This window comes from Gymnogyps californianus, chromosome Z (genome assembly GCF_018139145.2).
Source record: "Gymnogyps californianus isolate 813 chromosome Z, ASM1813914v2, whole genome shotgun sequence".
Classification (NCBI taxonomy): Eukaryota; Metazoa; Chordata; class Aves; order Accipitriformes; family Cathartidae; genus Gymnogyps; species Gymnogyps californianus.
In genome coordinates this window covers 19,826,279-19,844,321 of record NC_059500.1, presented here as the reverse complement: position 1 = coordinate 19,844,321, position 18,043 = coordinate 19,826,279, and the positions used below count along the sequence as shown (strand labels likewise).

General features: G+C 38.7%; 1 protein-coding gene across 2 annotated transcripts in view; it reads right to left on the bottom strand.

The window, feature by feature from the left end:
- Positions 1-160: 160 nt before the first annotated feature.
- SNX24 (sorting nexin 24) overlaps positions 161-18,043 on the bottom strand; it is a 95,265-nt gene continuing 77,382 nt past the window's right edge. For both annotated transcript variants that reach the window (XM_050913700.1, XM_050913701.1), the window contains exons 4-7: positions 8,636-8,730; positions 7,498-7,530; positions 6,509-6,573; positions 161-1,189 (exon numbers count right to left, since the gene is read on the bottom strand). In XM_050913700.1, the coding sequence (XP_050769657.1) occupies positions 1,119-1,189; positions 6,509-6,573; positions 7,498-7,530; positions 8,636-8,730 (264 nt within the window). In that variant the 3' untranslated portion in view covers positions 161-1,118. The remainder of the gene's footprint in view (positions 1,190-6,508; positions 6,574-7,497; positions 7,531-8,635; positions 8,731-18,043) is intronic.

The following is an 18,043-nucleotide window of genomic DNA, read 5'->3' as shown; positions in this document are numbered from 1 at the left end:
GTTCAGGTAGCATGGTGCTGAGAGTTTTAAATAAGCAGACACCCAGGTATTTTCTCATGCTTCATGTGGAGATATCTGTGAAACCCATCTCTGATGACACAAGCTCAGAGAAACGTCTTGTTTGAATAGAAACACACCAAAAATACACTGAAGCGGTGCATTCATGTTCTAGTAATTTATTTTGTAATGTCCAGTAGCACACATACAAATTTCCAGTTAAATCTGAACAAATATATATATATATAAGTATATATATATGTATCAGGTTTAGTTTTATCATTTTACTACTTAATCATATTCTTGCTTTAGCTTACCACGGAGTTGTATGCTCTGTGACTTATAAAATGTTAAGATATGGAATACAGTCTGCAAGTTGACGTGAAGAGTAGACACACACACAGATTGGATGTCATAACTGAACGGAGATGCATAAATGCCATGTAAAATCTCCTGGTACATAAAATAAGTTCAACTGAAATCTAGAGAATTGCCTGAGAGCGCGCTATGTATTTCAGAATGTGGAAGCATGTTTTCCGGTAGAAACTCTCCATACACCTGCATTGGCTCTTTTCCAACCTGATATTAAGGAGCAGATTCAAAATAATTTCAAAAAAAAGAACAAAATACTTTAAGTTGCTTTCAATTTCTTTCCGCTTTAAATTTTTTTTTTTGGCAATTTCTCACACACTCTCTTCAGTGCCAGCACTTTTAATCCACCCACTGCCAGCAATGGGTAATGTGCTGGGAAAAATCGTGGTGCAAAAATGTTTAGTGTAATTTATGATAGCAATTATAGAAATAATTAGTAAAGCTTTCAATTCTTTTCAAAGGCTAGTGTAATTCAGTGTATGACTTTCAGCTTTTAGTGTTAAATAGTTAGAGCATGTCAATATATAAAGGTATAAATAACTTCAATACTGTTGTTTCCATATCTTTTTTTAAAAGCAGCAATTGTAGTGACATTGATTTTATTTAAAAAGATATAATGCTTGAACTCAAACTGAGGTTGTGCCTCTTGCTTCTGAGCATAATTTTCACATCACAGAATTTTATTCCTGTTAATTCCATTAAACATGACTCGGAGACTTGCTTCAGCTTCTTCTAGCCACACATCACTTCTACCTGGGCAGTAAATGAGGATAAAATATTCCATGTAGAATGCCTTCTATAACTACGTTTGGAAAGTCATCTGAAAAAAAAGAAGAAAAAACTTTGCTTTCTTATCTATGTCAGTACAATATAAATGTTTTTGTGAAACTTAACTAGGTAAGGCCTTGTATAATTTGGGTTACTGCATCACTCAACTGTTTATCCATGTTGAGGATGTGCTATTAGTAATGCTGTTTCAGCACTAAAACCACTTTAGTGTAGCGCTGGGCATTGCATGAATGCGCTGCCAGATTTGTAGCTTATTGATTTAAAGGGATGTTCTAATACTTAATGCTGCTAGGCTCCAGCTCTTTATCTGAATCTTTTCTCACAAGGAAGATGGATTACACTGGCAATTCAATTTCTAACAAAATCTCAATATACTTGAAGAAATTCCAAGATTGCTACTGGGAATACTTCAAAGCTGTTTTTCCATTGTGGTTTACAGCGATGTTTAGACTGAGAAGACTTGAGGATGCCTATACAATCAGAGATGATTATTTGAGGCAGGAAAATTTCAGGCTGTCTAATCAACATAAAATATCACGTGTTACAACAAGTCATCCTGTAATATCTGAAGGAAAAAACCCACTATGTTCTTACCACAAATGTAGAGGAAACTGGCACTTAATTTTCATGTTAAATTTAGCATGAAAGTATTACCTGATAGAACACAGTAATAGATCCACGCAGAGGAATGGCAGGGTGTACATTAATGAAGTGAAAATATTTTTCAAATGCACCAACTCCTGCGTTTTTAATGAAGGGTTTACTTAAATCACTGGGCATTAAGAGTAAGAATTTCTGATAACATCTTACGATCTTAAAATTGCTAGTACACTAGGAAGTGGATTTGCCTAGAAGAACAGACTATTTCTGATACAGAACTTTCCACACTAACCAAATCTTTCCTTTACCTATCAGCCTACAGGATATTCAAAAAGGGAGATGCAACTTTTATAAAAATCATTAGATACTTGATAAATTAAATCACCTAGTGTGGATGGGAACTAGATTTGCCCCTAATTCTTTTGCTAAAATCATTTTGGAAGTAAAAATATTGAGCAAAAAGTAGATTTAGACTCCGTCAGGAAAAAAGTAATCCTTACTAGCTTAAAGGTGTTATCTGATACGTATTAATAAGGTGATTCCAGTGTATTAAAGATGTTACAAACAGAGATATTTTAGGATGTTTTAATGAACTGCAACCTCCACCATAAACAATACATGCATAATTCTCCCCAACTTCTCATAGTAAGTCATCATTATAAATTACTTATTAATGTTTTGAATCCAATAATGGTTCCTCAAGTCCTGCAAGCTCAGCTATCCCAAATCACCCTGGTAGAATAACCCTATGCTGTTGTCATTAATGTTATTAAAAATACACTTGTGAGGGCAATCTGATGCTTTCCTTCTAAATTAAATGCTGCAGTGCCAGAAACCAGTTTTTACTGGTTCTTCTGTAACATACAGTATATATAGGAAAATGAGTATTGATTAAAAAAATGATACAACTTTACAGCATCAGATTTACTGTGAGGCTTTGTTGCTTAAAAAATCAAGCATACTAATTTAAGTTAAATGTATAAATACACTGAAGCACAGTCTTGCAGATCTGTGATACTACGTGGCTTAAAGAATCGTCAGAACAATTTTCAAACAAGTGACAGTAAATCGACAGTAAATCTGAGATTCCATTTTTTAGCTTCTGAGGTATCATTTTCAATTTGCAGCGGTTTAGATTTTTCCTTAGTTTTTCTTCAAAATAGTATGTAATTTTCTTTTTTTCCACCCCCTCAAAAAGAAGTGGCCACCTTACACAAAAATTGATGTGCTCATGCACTCAGACTGTGTTAGATACATTATGAAAAGGTGAGTCTGAAAATCAATTAGGTTTGAAACTGTCAATCTTATTTTTGGAAAGTTGTCTTGCAACTCAACAATGCTTAAAGTCCAGTCATTAGAGAAATGGCAAGACTGTATTTTATAAAGACAAGTAACAGTGCAATGAGGGAAAAAAAAATGTTCTTTGAGTATTTTATTCCAGAAACAACTATTTATTTCATTAAAACCCCACAAATACACAATTTCCTGTTTTATGGGAAGACATTAACACAGGCATTCCTGTATTCAGGAAAGACTAACTCCACTTCTGATCCAAACAACTGTCACAGTTCACCTTCTTCAAAGAGTACATACAATGAGTAGTTATTTGCTAATGGACACCTACTTTTGGTCATAGTTTGAACAACCTTGGCTGCTTTTTACAAAGGAATCAGAGTCTATCAAAGTAAGAACTGATCTGAGAGAGAAAATTTTAGAAAGTTCATCTGTATTTTCTCTGTGCTGCAAACTAAAAACAAAGAAGAATTAAAGGCAATGGTAGTTGTGTAAAAACTTTGTTTCTTTCTAACTAGACTTGAGTCAACTAGTAGAGCCTCTAGACTTATGACTTGGTTTTCTTCCTTTTTTAAACTACAACTCACATTCTAATTTCTGTTTTAATTCATTAAGTTAAAGAATAACTTGCAAATGAATTTGATGTTTTAGGGTCTTCAAATACAAAGAATATTCACTTGCCATGAAATTCTAAATATTGTGTGTCAAGGCCAAAAAATGCCTTGGCAAAAGCCTGAAAAGTCCTTTGTTTCAGATGTCATTATGAGGCCTACTTAATATTTAAACGTCTCACATTAGAAGAGGCTTTTATCTTAATCCAAGTAAAGCACTACTGAAAGGAGTAGTTACAAAATTCATTATAAAGTTCCTAATGATTTCAAGAAAAGGAAGCTTAGCCTTACTCGGAGTATACATCAGGGAAGGAAGACAAATACCATCAAAGAACTGCAAAATCTTGAACAGAAGTCTGTCCTGGTTTCGGCTGGGATAGAGTTAATTTTCTTTTTAGTAGCTGGTACAGTGCTGTGTTTTGGATTTAGTGTGAGAATGATGTTGATAACACACTGATGTTTTAGTTGTTGCTAAGTAGCACTTATCTTAAGCCAAGGACTTTTCAGTTTCCCATGCTCTGCCAGCAAGCAGGTGTGCAAGAAGCTGGGAGGGAGCAGAGCCGGGGCAGCTGACCTGAACTAGCCAAAGGGATATTCCATACCATAGAATGTCATGCCCAGTATATAAACTGGGGGGAGTTGGCCAGGAGGCACAGATTGCTGCCCGGGCATCGGTCAGCGGGTGGTGAGCAATTGCACTGTGCATCACTTGTCTTTTCTTGGGTTTTATTTCTCTTTTTTTTCATTATATTCCTTTTCATTACAAATATTATTATTATATTATTATTATTAGTTAGTAGTTTATTTTACTTTAGTTATTAAACTGTTCTTATCTCAACCCATGAGTTTTACCTTTTTTTTTTCCCCCTCCTCCCACCCCATTGGGAGGGGGAGGGGGAAGCAGCTGCGTGGTGGTGAGTTGCTGGCTGGGGTTAAACCACAACAAAGCCTTACAGCAAAACCTTACATGTGGGCTGGAAACATTAAGTCCTGTCTTCATTTTTCAGGATAACTGTATATGAAATCCATTTTCTCTCTCAGGAATGGTATGGAATTAAATGATGTTCATAATTTACACCCTGCTCTTGAGGAATCCAAGTTTGCAATTAGGAGGAGCATTGAACAGTAAGATTAAGACGTGCAACGTGGCTCACTCTAAGTATTGGTATAGGCAGCATCTGGACCAACTGTTAGACAGAGGTAACTGTGGGTGGTTCTGCATTACTGTTGTCTCTTGGGTCAGGAGTGACCTTGCGAAGTGACCATCTCCCCTTACTGCGCTTCAGTTCATCGATTTTGTGATTTGCACTCCAGCCTCAAATGGGCATTCAGTCCGCATGACCAGACTAGTGCTAAGTCAAAGTAAAAACTAAACAACCCTGTAATGTGTCTTCTGATGTGGACCTTGGTCACACAGGACCTCTGCACTCACTGTTTCACTCTAGAACTACAACTTTAAGTTCAGTAAGACTCCATAGGGTCAATACTGTTGGGCCACACTACTACCTAAAGTGGACATTGCCTGCAACAGAGTCTAACCCTCTCGAAATACATGAACCCAGTCCCTATGGTTTTGAAAAACAGCTTGAAAAAACAACAATCATCACAGAATGGTTGCAGCTGGAAGAGACAACTGGCAGTCATCTGGTCCAATCCCCTGCTCAAGCATGGACACATAGCCAGTTGCCCAGGACCACATCCAGATGGCTTCTGAGTATCTCCAAGGATGGAGACTCCACCACCATTCTGGGCAACTTGTGCCAGGGCTTGGACACGCTCACAGTGACAAAGTGTTTCCTGATGTTCCTGATGTTCTTGTCCTGCCACCGGGCACCACGAAAAAGAGCCTGGCTTTGTCTTCTTTACACACTCCCTTCAGGTATTTATATACACCTTAAGAAAAATCTCGAGGAAGTACACTTCATTGGCTAAGAAACTACAAGCAAACAAGTGTTCTTTCCTAAATTTACTCTTAAAAATTCCATGATTTTCAAGGCAGCTCAAGAACCTGATGATTTCAACAGTGTTTTGTAAAACCAAACAAAATGCCACATTAAAAAAAAATAATTTGCAGCTCTGGGAGAAAATTCTCCCTTGAAAGCTTATTACATTTTTAATACAAAATTTAGTAGAAGTAAGAGTTCAAACAAGTAAAATGGCAAAACAAGGAAGAACACACCACTAAAAATGGTATTTTTTTTTCCTGCACACATTTAATTTAAGACGGAGGGTAAGTTCTCTGAATTAATAATGCAAAGAACTTTTTATAAAAAAAGAAAAAGGGTTTATAACAAGCTATTTCAAACACTGTTTTGAACCATGTACTAAGAGATGAAGGCTAATGTAAATGTCCTGTGAAACACATCAATTATACTTAAAGTATACATTCTTTTTTTTTTTTTTTTCCCCCCTAAAGAGCTCTAGAGGTTATAAATGATAAGAAATAGTAATAATCCAAACAGAAATACAAACATGCTCGCAGTAGATCGACCAGTGTTTAGGGAAAAAGCACTTACAAAGGACTGGGCCTCTAAGTTCAAATCCTTCAGGCAAAACAGCCCAAAGGGTCAACAACAAGAAAAGAAAAGCAATGTTGTTCATCTTGATTTGAATTCTCAGTAGGCTTGTCTGAGACAACAACTGGGGGAGAAAATTCCACCCTTTTATAAATCACCCACCCCACTTAGTGTTTTAATGGTTTCTTACACAACAACTATCGTTTTATTGGCAGGTTATTAGATTTTGGACCACTGTCATTTGACTAGGCCGGTATTAATAATAATGTGGTTTATGCGGTGCAGGGTCAGATCAGTAAAGCGCTGTTAACAGATGACAAGTTTGATTACCGTTGGCTTTAGGCAAGACGTATGGATCCCTTAGGAACAGCAGCACAGGCTGGTGGGACAGTTTGCTGGAAAGGTCAAGAACAGGGATGTCAGTATCAAGGGACAGCGAACAGAATATTCTACAAACTAGTTTTGATAAAGTGAGGTGGTCGAGCTGCACAGGAGCCATGCCAGTGCGTTTCTGCACACCAGTGCTGCCCAAAAAGGGCAGACTCCATCTCCTGGGAGCAAAGCTTGCCGCTCCTCAGCCACACGGTGAAACCATCACTGTGAAGTTGGAGGTGAAGGGGCTGCATCCAGGAGGGGCGGCTTGCAGCTGGTTTTGAGACCTGATCCTGCTCTGCTCCCTGGTACTTGGTGTAATGCAGGCTACAAGATCACCTACAACCAGGCTCCACGGTCTACAGGCTCTTCAGGCCAGCAAACAGACTCAAAATTTCACCATGTTCTTCCAGCCCCCAAAGCAGTTGCTGTACACCTCACCCACGGTGAGAAAGTCCTTGGAAACCCCTCACAGGGCTGTCTCCCACCCTGGCCACGGTACGGACATCCTCCCCCAGCCAGCGCCAGCCCTCTCTGCTCTGCTCTGTACATACGTGTGCCAAGCAGTGCAACCAGATACATACAAAGCTCTATCAAACGCGCGGGGGAGGACCCAAACCTCTCATTCCTTCTGCTAAATGTTGTTGCTATGAAAAATACACTTCAATGGGTAAAAAACATTCTAAGAAATATTTCAGAGCTAGTAGTATTCTATTAGGGTTTTGTATGGAATTTCTCAATACAAGCATAAGGATGCTCAATTCACACTACAAATGGATGGATCTAGCACAGCTGATGAAACTAGCCATAATATTTAACAAACACATCTAATTTTAATGCTAAACTACTGCTATTTTGTCAACTGCAAGGAACAAATACAGTAAATGCCAATAATTTCAAGCAGTTTATTAATCTGGTGTCCTAGAAAGAGTAGGAATCAAGCTCACCTTGATTCTTCAGATTCTGTTTCATCAAAAGAGCTGCAAGTAAAGTGAGAGGAAACTTTGGTTACAACAAAATTACAGCAAAAAAACCCTCAAATCCTTTAAGAACCATCAAAGGGAACAACCTTTTTCTGGTCAGTAGCTGCATAATGCAGTGTGATGAAATGAACATGGGAGATCGCATCATTTTACAACAACCACTACTTGGAAATGACAGCATCCATTTTACTGTAACAGATTCACAAGCATATCTATCTAAGAAGTGATGCGGTACAGTCCCACTGAGGGTGTTGGCTGATGTCATTAACTACAAGTGAAAACTGCCAGTCTGTTAGCTTCTGAATCACTCTGGAGACCACCCTGGGCCATAGACACCTCTGAGCATAAAAGGGCCTCAGAATTATCTCCACTTTTTTCAGCTTGCCTTCTCTCCACTGCAGATCCACACAGCCTCCCCCAAAGTGGAAAAGGGCCACGTAGCTTTCTGCGGAGCAAGTTCTGGTAATGGTGCTGGACTATCAACTACATCAGCTTGCATAGCAAACAAAGCTTACAGCTGCAGATGGTAACAGAGCTTCCAGTTACACTGTTTTGGGTATTTCTGTAATCATTACACTCATCATACTAAGATTCCCTTCTCCCACCCTGATCAAGAACCCTTCCCAGGGGAAGGGCGATGGGCCCACTGGGGTAGATGTCATCAGAAAGGTGAAAGACCCCCATTTTCAAACACATGGAAGGAGATCATAAAATGATCACAGAATGAACTTTTATTTCATCCAGATACTATGACCATAAAACATGTGCAAAGACTTTCTATGCAACTTCAGTGAGTGTTTATGAATATCTTACATTTCAGTAGATACTTCAGGATCTATGAGAAAATCATATTTTTCTCATCTAAACTCTCCTTTACTTTCCAAGGATATTACATTAAACCTCACTTCTGTCTTTGAACAGGCTGGATTTATTTCACCACCTTTTGGGGATATATAAACATACTTAACATGAACCTAATGCCCATTTATTTTACAGTGTTAGAGTTGGCAGCAAGACCATTTTAAGTCAATGGAATTGCATCAGCACTAAGTGGATATGGGCCTTTTGGCCTCCATGTGTTCTTCAGTAAATGAGAGCTTACCCACAGCTTTCTGCTTTTGGCAAGGTAGGTACATGGCGAATGTTCAGGAAATCAAGAAATATTTTAGGGAGCTCTTCATTTTCTAAAATGACTGTCTGTAAAAAAAAAAAAGGGGCACAATAGAAACCCAAGATTTTTTAACATTTTAGATATCACACACTTTTATTCAAGCTACTAAAACATTTCCGACTTGCAACGCTTTTCAATTCTCCCTTTTTTTTACACCTGTTTTGGAGTGCTTCAGTAGGAAAACCACAGTTCTTAATGAATCACATATAAATGCATTCAGCTTATGCTACTACATTCTTTTTCACCTGCCATCACTGGTGCCAAGCTAGATGCCTCTCAAGCAGAGATATCTGATTCTGGAACTAAGTTACTGGCACACTCATTTGCGAATAAAATTCTGTTTATTTGAAACATAAAATAAAGCAGCTACAGCTCAGTGCTTTCACGTTCACCTCACAGAAGACTCCTGTCTGGCATATCAGTGGAAAAGGAAGTCTCCACTTTGTGCAATTTTATTAATGCATGCCTTGGTAAATGCTAACAAGGGAAACTCTTTGCTTGGCTTGACTGATCAGCTTACAACATACCCCTTATATCTGCGCTGTGACTCCTAATGACAAAGCTCTGACCAAAGAGCTGCTGGCGAGACCTGCCACGTTCTTCCACAGCAATGACATGATGGCTGGACTCCATCCTCCTTTGTTTTTCCGTTGATGAGATGATTTACCATTTTCAGTAAATTAATTACAAGTACACTTAAAAACACGCAGCAAGTAAATGACATGCTTAGGTGCATGTTCATCATCAAAGAATGACTTTTAAAGGAAACAATAGATCTCTGACAGTTTCATAAAAGGAGACCAAAAATAATCATTGATCTTTAATTTTCATGAGGCAAACAAAACAGTTCATAAATTCAACCAATGTCTCACCTGAAAGATTAAGCCCCTATTTATTTACTGTTCATACTGCCATACATTCTGATAACACATGTACTTCACATGAAAGCCACAAGCTCTTCCCTAAAGAGCTTTCCTTCATAAAAGCCTGATCTGGAGTGAACGTATACATGGAAGAAACTTCACTAGATTTATAAATAAAATGACTTGTACAAGTAAAGCTATCCACGTTCATTCTGTTCATTTTCACACCCTATGTTAAAAGAAACATACCTAGAGAAGAAACAAGACTGGTGATGGGAAGAAACATTACTGCTTACATTCAGGAGGTAACATTCCTGCATGTGTATTCTTTTACATTACAATATCACTAGGGAAACGCAATGGTATGTAAAGGATAACAGAATCACAAAAAAAATTAGGTTGGAAGAGACATCTAGAGGTCATCTAGATTTTATAGCAGGTTTTATAGCAAACGGTTTGGTTATTTGTGTAATGAAAACCCAGTTAGTGTAAAAATTACTTCAGATGTGCATAGACTTAAAGAGAGAAACACATTTGAAAACAAAGATTTAAGAACTGGTTCTTTTTTTATGTTACGTTTGCAAATCTGAATTCAGAGCCTACATTTCTTCAACAGCTGAGGCCATCACTAACAAGTTTGACAAAAAGAGGGAAAAATGCAGCTTTTGAACTTTCCTGTTCTAGATTTTAATGGATGTAACAAACAGGGAGGTCTGAAATGTTGGCAAGTGTTAAGCCTTTCAGTTCACCTCTATACGAAGATGCTGCATTAAAAAATGCCACTTCATTTGCATTCTGCAAAATCAGCACTGCTGCTGCAAAATTTATCCTGTTCTGCATTCAGGTTATGCACAGAAGGAGGGGTGGAGGTGGATGCATATTCAGAGGGTGTGTGAATTGCATAACAATGCGCATGATTTGCTCAAACAAAACCATCTTACTAATTATATGCAATGAAGAACTGCAAAAAGTTGTATAAAGATGTTTAAGGGCATCCAATGCTTACATTCAACCTCATACTTACACTTCCTGACAGCTTTTTCCAAAAGTTGAGCTGCCTGCTGAGGCTGCTGAACACAACAGTGATTGTCAGGGAAGAAAAGAAGTGTACATCACTGTATAAAAGGAGAACTCCCGACAGCTCTTACAAACCTATTTGTTTCTACTTCCACTCACTCGAGATTAATATCTCATTCTATTTCTTTTAGGTTTTTTTCACAGCATGCATCAAGTCAACCCAAGCCCTGCTAACCTTGCCCCAACCAAATATATTTCACAGAAAGATGTAAGCAAATAGCATCTGTTTTATTGTGTTAATCCATACAGTTTGTTAACTGTCAATAACTCTGCTTTGGTGATCAATAAACTTGAAAATGTAGAATTTGCAGAGAAGCAAAGGCAGTTTTGCACTGTACTGTATTTTGGATGCCGCCTCTGTTGATGGGGAATTTTGTCATTTCCAGAATTTTACGAAGGGAGGAATGACTGCATTGAACAAAGGAGAATTTTTCAGCTGATGTAATGTAATGTGACATGCATTTTAAGCAATTAAAAAATAAATGAAGGTACAAGTTGATTATACTAATAAGGGTGCAAATCATCTTCTGGCTTGACTTCATTGGCTTCGACACAAAAAAGGGCCAGCACATAATCCAGCCGTTTAATGTACATAGTAGAAACCAAAGGAAAAGAGAAAAAAAAAAAAGGGAACAACAACAACAACAAAAACCCAAAAACCAACACCAAAAAAACCCCCAAAACCACCAGCCACACTGGATTAGGTGTTTCTGTCTAGCTGTATTTCCTACCTCTGGTGGTGGCCCAAAGTGGATGTCCAGAGAAAAATGTAAGCATTCTGAACTTCCTATTCAAGTTGTTCAAAAAAATACTCTTAAATCAGAAATAAATGTTATCATAATTGGCTTACTTTACCCATAATACAATAGATTTTTGACTTCTGCCTGAAAACTTGTAAGAAATACATATTTTGCAAACTTGATGATCTTTAAATAATAGCTGAGCAGAAAAGGAACCCGTAGGTAAAGTCTCTAAACCACTATCTATAATTTGTGATGTAACATGCTCAACCGTAGCCTTTGTTCAAGTGAATATATGACATTGGCTTGTAAACATGACTACTACCTTGTTTGCTCTGCAATTAGAAACTTAAAGATATACATTTTCAAAGAAATAAAAACTCACAATTAGTTTGTTAGTAATGTGAATTTCTAATACATCCAAATTCTACCAAGATCGTAGCAATGAGTTTCAAATATGGGCCCCAGAATGCTAAGTAGACTAATTTAAGAAAAAAACCAGCATGTGTATTTCCTTCCTAAAATAAATAAAAAACCCCAAAACTAAAACACCTACCACAACCTCTGGCAAGTGATTTTGGAAGTGACTCCAGAAATACATTTTTCAAACTCATTGATTTCAACTGAACTAAGAGTATAAGCGCCATATTTTCTTAGAAAATCGTAAAGGGTGTTTATCTGTTACTGTCACACTTTAATGAACTACTCCCTGCTTCAGGAAAAAAAAAAACCACAAGGGAAAGCCTGATGTTTACATCAGCAGAAATGTCTTTTTCATTGAAAGGGTGCAATTATTATTATGTAACACAAATCACAAAAATCCCAATTTTTCTACCTTATCAGTTTCATAAAATCATGTTCCCTAAGGATGTCATTGATTAGTTGCACATGTTCTTTCAGTGACATCTGAAATACTTAATTGTCGGTTATCTTTTCTCCTTCAGCAAGTAAAATATAGTCACAAAATTGCAAAGGGACTTGTTCTGCCTTAACCTTAGCTAGATGCCATCATGCAGTGGAAAACAGTGCTAAAATATCACAGGATAATGCTTTCCAACAAGGGAGACATATAAACAGCATAATGATTTCCCACGAGTTTCCTTTTTAGAAAATTGTCACTAAAGCCAGGGTAAATGGTGACATATCTTCACAGAGGACGCTGCGAAATCGAACACTGGCATTCTAGTTAGGTCCAAACCTACTCATCAGCCAATTATAACAGTAACTGAACATCTTGCTGAAAACCTGAACAAGACCACTTTGCTAACCATAGGAGATCATGCCACAGGAATGCATCGTTTTCACAGATTTTTATTGTTATTATTGTTGTTGTTTTTAATGAAAAAAGATTTAAAAATTAATTTCTTACAATCATCGATCATACTTTCTCAAGGTTGCTGGAACAGCTGTTAGAGGGGGAGAAATGAGAATGGGGAGCTGAGTTACAAGGTTTTTAAGAGTCCTTATAGACTTTTCCATTCAATCGGGTTTAGTTTGAAATGCTGTACTGTTAGGGTGAAAAAGTTCATGACAGTTTTTCCTCTCTTCACAGGGAAAGATGCTTCACAATACCTAATTCAGTGGTGCAGCTAAAATGGGGGAGAAGAAAATCAATACATTCCAGCTACAGTAAGTAGGCTGAAGTGTCAGTCTCCACTGGGACCAAAACCCACATCTTTTAGAACACTTTAGAGTCTATATTCTATTAACCTGTTTTTCCTGAACTGCTTTACACAGTCCCATGAAATGATAAAAAGGTTACCAAAAGAACACATTAACTAAAAACCAAGTAGACGAAGGAACCAGACTTCTAAGGGCAAGCTTTCCTTTTCTTAAAGTAATAGCAGACACAATGACGTTTTATATTACCCATTGTGAAGAACTATGAAGAAACTCACTCCCTTCTTCAGCAAGGATGTTGTTAAAGGTTATCAACAAGAATTATTTCTAAATAAGTTGTCACTTAAGTTGTCGTACTAAGGACTCTCCACTTTTCATTACCACCATAAACATTCACTGATGGGCAGTTTTGTAAGAACAGGAGGAGGTTATCATCAAACACGCTTAAAACTCTGTGTAAAGATACAAGAAGCATGCAAGCACACATACAATGACACAGAAGTGATGCACCATATGAAGTACCAGCTAGCTAACGCTCCCAGGCTGCATATCAAAGGGAAGTCAACAGTAAGAGTGCCATCTACACAGCGGAGCTTGAAAGGGAACAAGATACTGACTAGGTATAATATGCCAAAATACTTCCAACAAAGATCTGTAAGTTACTATCTAAAAGTTAATGTAAAGTCACAAAAGTGGAAAAAAAAAAAAGGGCGCAGGGGTAATTGCACCTCTGAACCTCAAGACTGGAGAATAGTAGAAAAATTCCTGCACCAACTTTTAGATCAATTTGTTATATTTCCAGTGAGCTTAACACTCACCAGATAGCTCCTAAGTGACAAATCTATCTATCACAGCATTCTGAAGCTACACAGAGGATAAATGAGCTAGATGGAAGGGAAGCCCAATAGGTTAAACGACTGTTGGATCATCACTGAAAATATGTATGCAGAAATTCATGACAGTGTCTATAAGCTATTAACGTTTTTACTTAAGCCTTACCTAACATAACTTTAAAGCACTTCACTCATTTTGATTAAAAATACTACCAAGTAAGTTTTAAGGTAGTGAGTACTTTAGTTAGAAAGCTAGTTAATTACACATTTACAGTTCCAACTAATATTTAACTAAGTGCAGAGCAGATTGACTTGAGGCTAAGTGTACAAATATAACCCACTTGATGTGAAAAATACAGTATTGATTTTTTTTCGGAAAACTGGGAACATAATGTGGTGGGAGCAAACAGTGAATCTCTCTGCAGCAAAATAGGAGACTAGCCCTTGAAAGATTAAAAACAAAGTGCAACAGACTACAGTTCCTTTGAAAAATAAAAATGAAAGGAAGCAGTCAATATCATTTCCTGAAGACACTGCTCAAAGGACTGGAGGTTAAGACAAAGCTGGATGAGAAATGAAGAAATCAACAGAGCAAAAGGAGAAGCAGCAGAAGGGCAGGACGAGTTAATGATATTAAAAAAAGTTAGTAACAACAAGAAAGGCTTTTAGAAATAAGTAACAGGAAAAAGTAGTACAAAGAGTAAGCAGATCCATTAATGACAAAACCCCCAAAATAAATGTTGATTTTAAAATGGCTGAAGTGTTTTTTAAAAGTCAACAGACCACTAAGACAATGGACAATTAACAAGTAATTAAGACCAGGTCAATAATGCTGCTGATAACAAACAGGTGCAGGAATACCTTAGACAATAATATATAGATCAATCAGTAGATCCAGAAAATAACACATTCTAGAATGGTACAGAAATTAGGTAGTTATGCTGGGAAAAGTCTTCTCAAGAGTACAGGGGAAGGTGGTTTGGAAAAAAGCAACCACATTTACAATCCACAATACAACAATAGGTAAAGCAGAAGATGTTTAAACTTGCAGTACTGTTTTCTGAAAGCTTAAAGGAACTAAATACAAATACGTTGTAATGAAAAAAAACCTCCCAACATTCAGGTTGCAAACTACAACACCTGGAAAGTTTGGAAACCAGTAGGTTCTTTGGTTTCTCGCACCGTCAGATGCTGCCCTCCTTCTATGCTGATCCTTGTGCACTGAGGAGGAGGTTGGATGGGAAAAAGAAGCAAAAACCCACAACAGTATCTGATCAGGTAATTAAAGACTATCATAAATGCATACTCTACTTTAAGGCGAATAAAGCTGCTACTGAAAATGCCAGTTCTAGATTTTCCAAATGTGCAAGTGTTTTTTCAGTCCTAAGACTGTTCCTCTAAATATCGGGGTTTAGTGCATGTTCCTGTCTTCTTAGAATGCGATAACCCTTTCTTAGAACCATAGAATCACTTAGGTTGGAAAAGACCCTTAAGATCATTGAGTCCAACCATAAACCTAACACTGCCAAGTCCACCACTAAACCATGTCCCTAACTGCTGCGTCTGCCCGTCTTTTAAATATCTCCAGGGATGGTGACTCAACCACTTCCCTGGGCAGCCTGTTCCAGTGCTTGACAACCCTTCCAGTGAAGAAATTTTTCCTACTACCCAACCTAAACCTCCCCTGGTGCAACTTGAGGCCATTTCTTCTTGCTCTATCATTTGCTACTTGGGAGAAGAGACCGACACCCACCTCACTACACCCTCCTTTCAGGTAGTTGTAGAGAGCGATAAGGTCTCCCCTCAGCCTCCTTTTCTCCAGGCTAAACAAGCCCAGTTCCCTCAGCCGCTCCTCAGAAGACTTGTGCTCTAGACCCTTCACCAGCTTCGCTGCTCTTCTTTGGACACGCTCCAGCACCTCAATGTCTTTCTTGTAGTGAGAGGCCCAAAACCGACCACAGTATTCAAGGTGCGGTCTCACCAGTGCCAAGTACAAAGGGACAACCACTTCCCTAGTCCTGCTGGTGGCCACACTGTTTCTGACACAAGCGAGGATGCTATTGGCCTTCTTGGCCACCTGGGCACACTGCTGGCTCATACTGAGCTGGCTGTCGACCAACACCCCCAGGTCTTTTTCCACCAGGCAGCTTTTCAGCCACTCTTCCCCAAGCCTGTAAGCATTGCATGGGGTTGTTGTGCCCCAAGTGCAGGACCTGGCACTTGGCCTTGTTGAACCTCATACAACTGGCCTCGGCCCATCGATCCAGCCTGTCCAGCTCCCTCTGCAGAGCCTTCCTACCCTCAAGCAGATCAACACTCCTGCCCAACTTAGTGTTGTCTGCAAACTTACTGAGGGTGCACTCGATCCCCTCATCCAGATCACTGATATGATAAAGATACTAAACAGAACTGGCCCCAGTACTGAGCCCTGGCGAACACCACTCGTGACTGGCCGCCACCTGGATTTAACTCCATTCAGCACAACTCTGGGCCCTGCCATCCAGCCAGTTTTTTACCCAATGAAGAGTACATCCATCCAAGCCATGAGCAGCCATCATCAAGCCATCAGCATTCATCACTGCCAGATTTAAACTCTGAACTCTCAGCATATACTTTTGGTTTTCCTTTTTTTTTTGGATCCTCATCAAAGGATGTCTCTAATTGAGGTCATAAAATACACAGAAGAGTATTTTCTTGCTACAGTAACAAGTCAGCAGGATCACACAGTATTCCTCCAAAGGGCCTAAAGTAATTCACTGATGAATTTTCTGAATTAACATCGGTGTATACCATATTGTTTATGGCTGCTTTAGAACTGGGCGACTGAAAAAATGACAAACATAATTTAAAAAAAAAAAAAAAAAGAGTACCATGAGAGAACTGGGGATTTATAAACTAGCATGCCTGTACCAGGGAAGTTAGTAACAACTACAATAAGGAGTAGAATTAGTGAGCACATGGATACATACGTCTGGATGGAAAAGAATCACAGGGTTGCTGTTAAGGGAGACCGTTTCAAAACTTACTGCAACCCCTGAAAGGACAAACAAGCACAGACAAATGTGGCCCTGTTGGTAGAGCCTACTTGCATTTCCAAAAGGCTTTTGAGAAAGACCCCTATCAAAGGCTTTAAGGCAAACTCAGCACCCACGATCCTTGCAAAGATAAATAAGTAGTTACAAGTCCTGAAAGAGAGGTTAGGATAACACAGCCCAGAGTGATGCATATTGGAAAAAAACCCAAACAATGATAGGCTTTAGATTGACCATTAGTGATCAGAGGAACGAGATGTTGGGGGCTACAACATATTCCTCAAAAGATAAGCTTGCTATCCAGCAGCAATTAAAAAAAGCAAATCAAAAGTTTATTAGAAACTATTAGAAAAGGACTCAAGAAATCATTAGAAATTATTACTACATATTATTATTATAAAAAAGGAGGGGCTTTAGACAGGAGGGACTTCCTCATGGAACAGGTAGTTGAACCACAGGCCACAGGACATTGCAGATGCTGAAAATTTGTATGTGTTTAGGGAGAGACTGAATAGATTGATGGAAGAGGAATTCATTGAACTGAAAATGCATGGAAATGGAGAGTATATTAAGGAGGAATTATCAAAGCATGTTCTCTCTGTTCTCCCTCATGTACCTGCTTTTGAGCACTATCAGAGGCAGGCTATTCTCCCAGAGGAACCTCTGGTCTAATCTGCTCCAACTACTATTTTATGCTACGCCAGCTGAGTTACAGGGTTAATTGTACTAGTCCACAATAGCAGATGGCTCTCCCAGAGAAAGAAGATGGAGCATGGCAGGGAGATGGCCAACTCTCTCCTCCCTCCATTTCACTCATCCTTTGTGCCATTCAGGTGGTTGGAAGAGGCTGCTCCCACCTGCCAGTTCTCACCAGCAAAACCCCACGGTGAAAGGTAATTTGTTGGCTTTTGTGCACCCACAGCCCCTCTACCTCCTTCCTCTCCCAGCATTAGCAAGAGTGGAGATTTGCTGAGGGGACATGGGAGCTCTGTTCTACTTTGTGGATCCTATGTGAAGGACTGCTGGGGACAGAGGACCGAGCTGGCAGCTGACCTGGTGGGCAGCCAGCATCCCCATTTGCAGGCAGTGAAGATGAAGGGGTGATGGAGGGATGATAATCCAACACTTCCTTCTTGCTGTCAACTCTGAGAAGTTTTATTTTAGAAATACACAC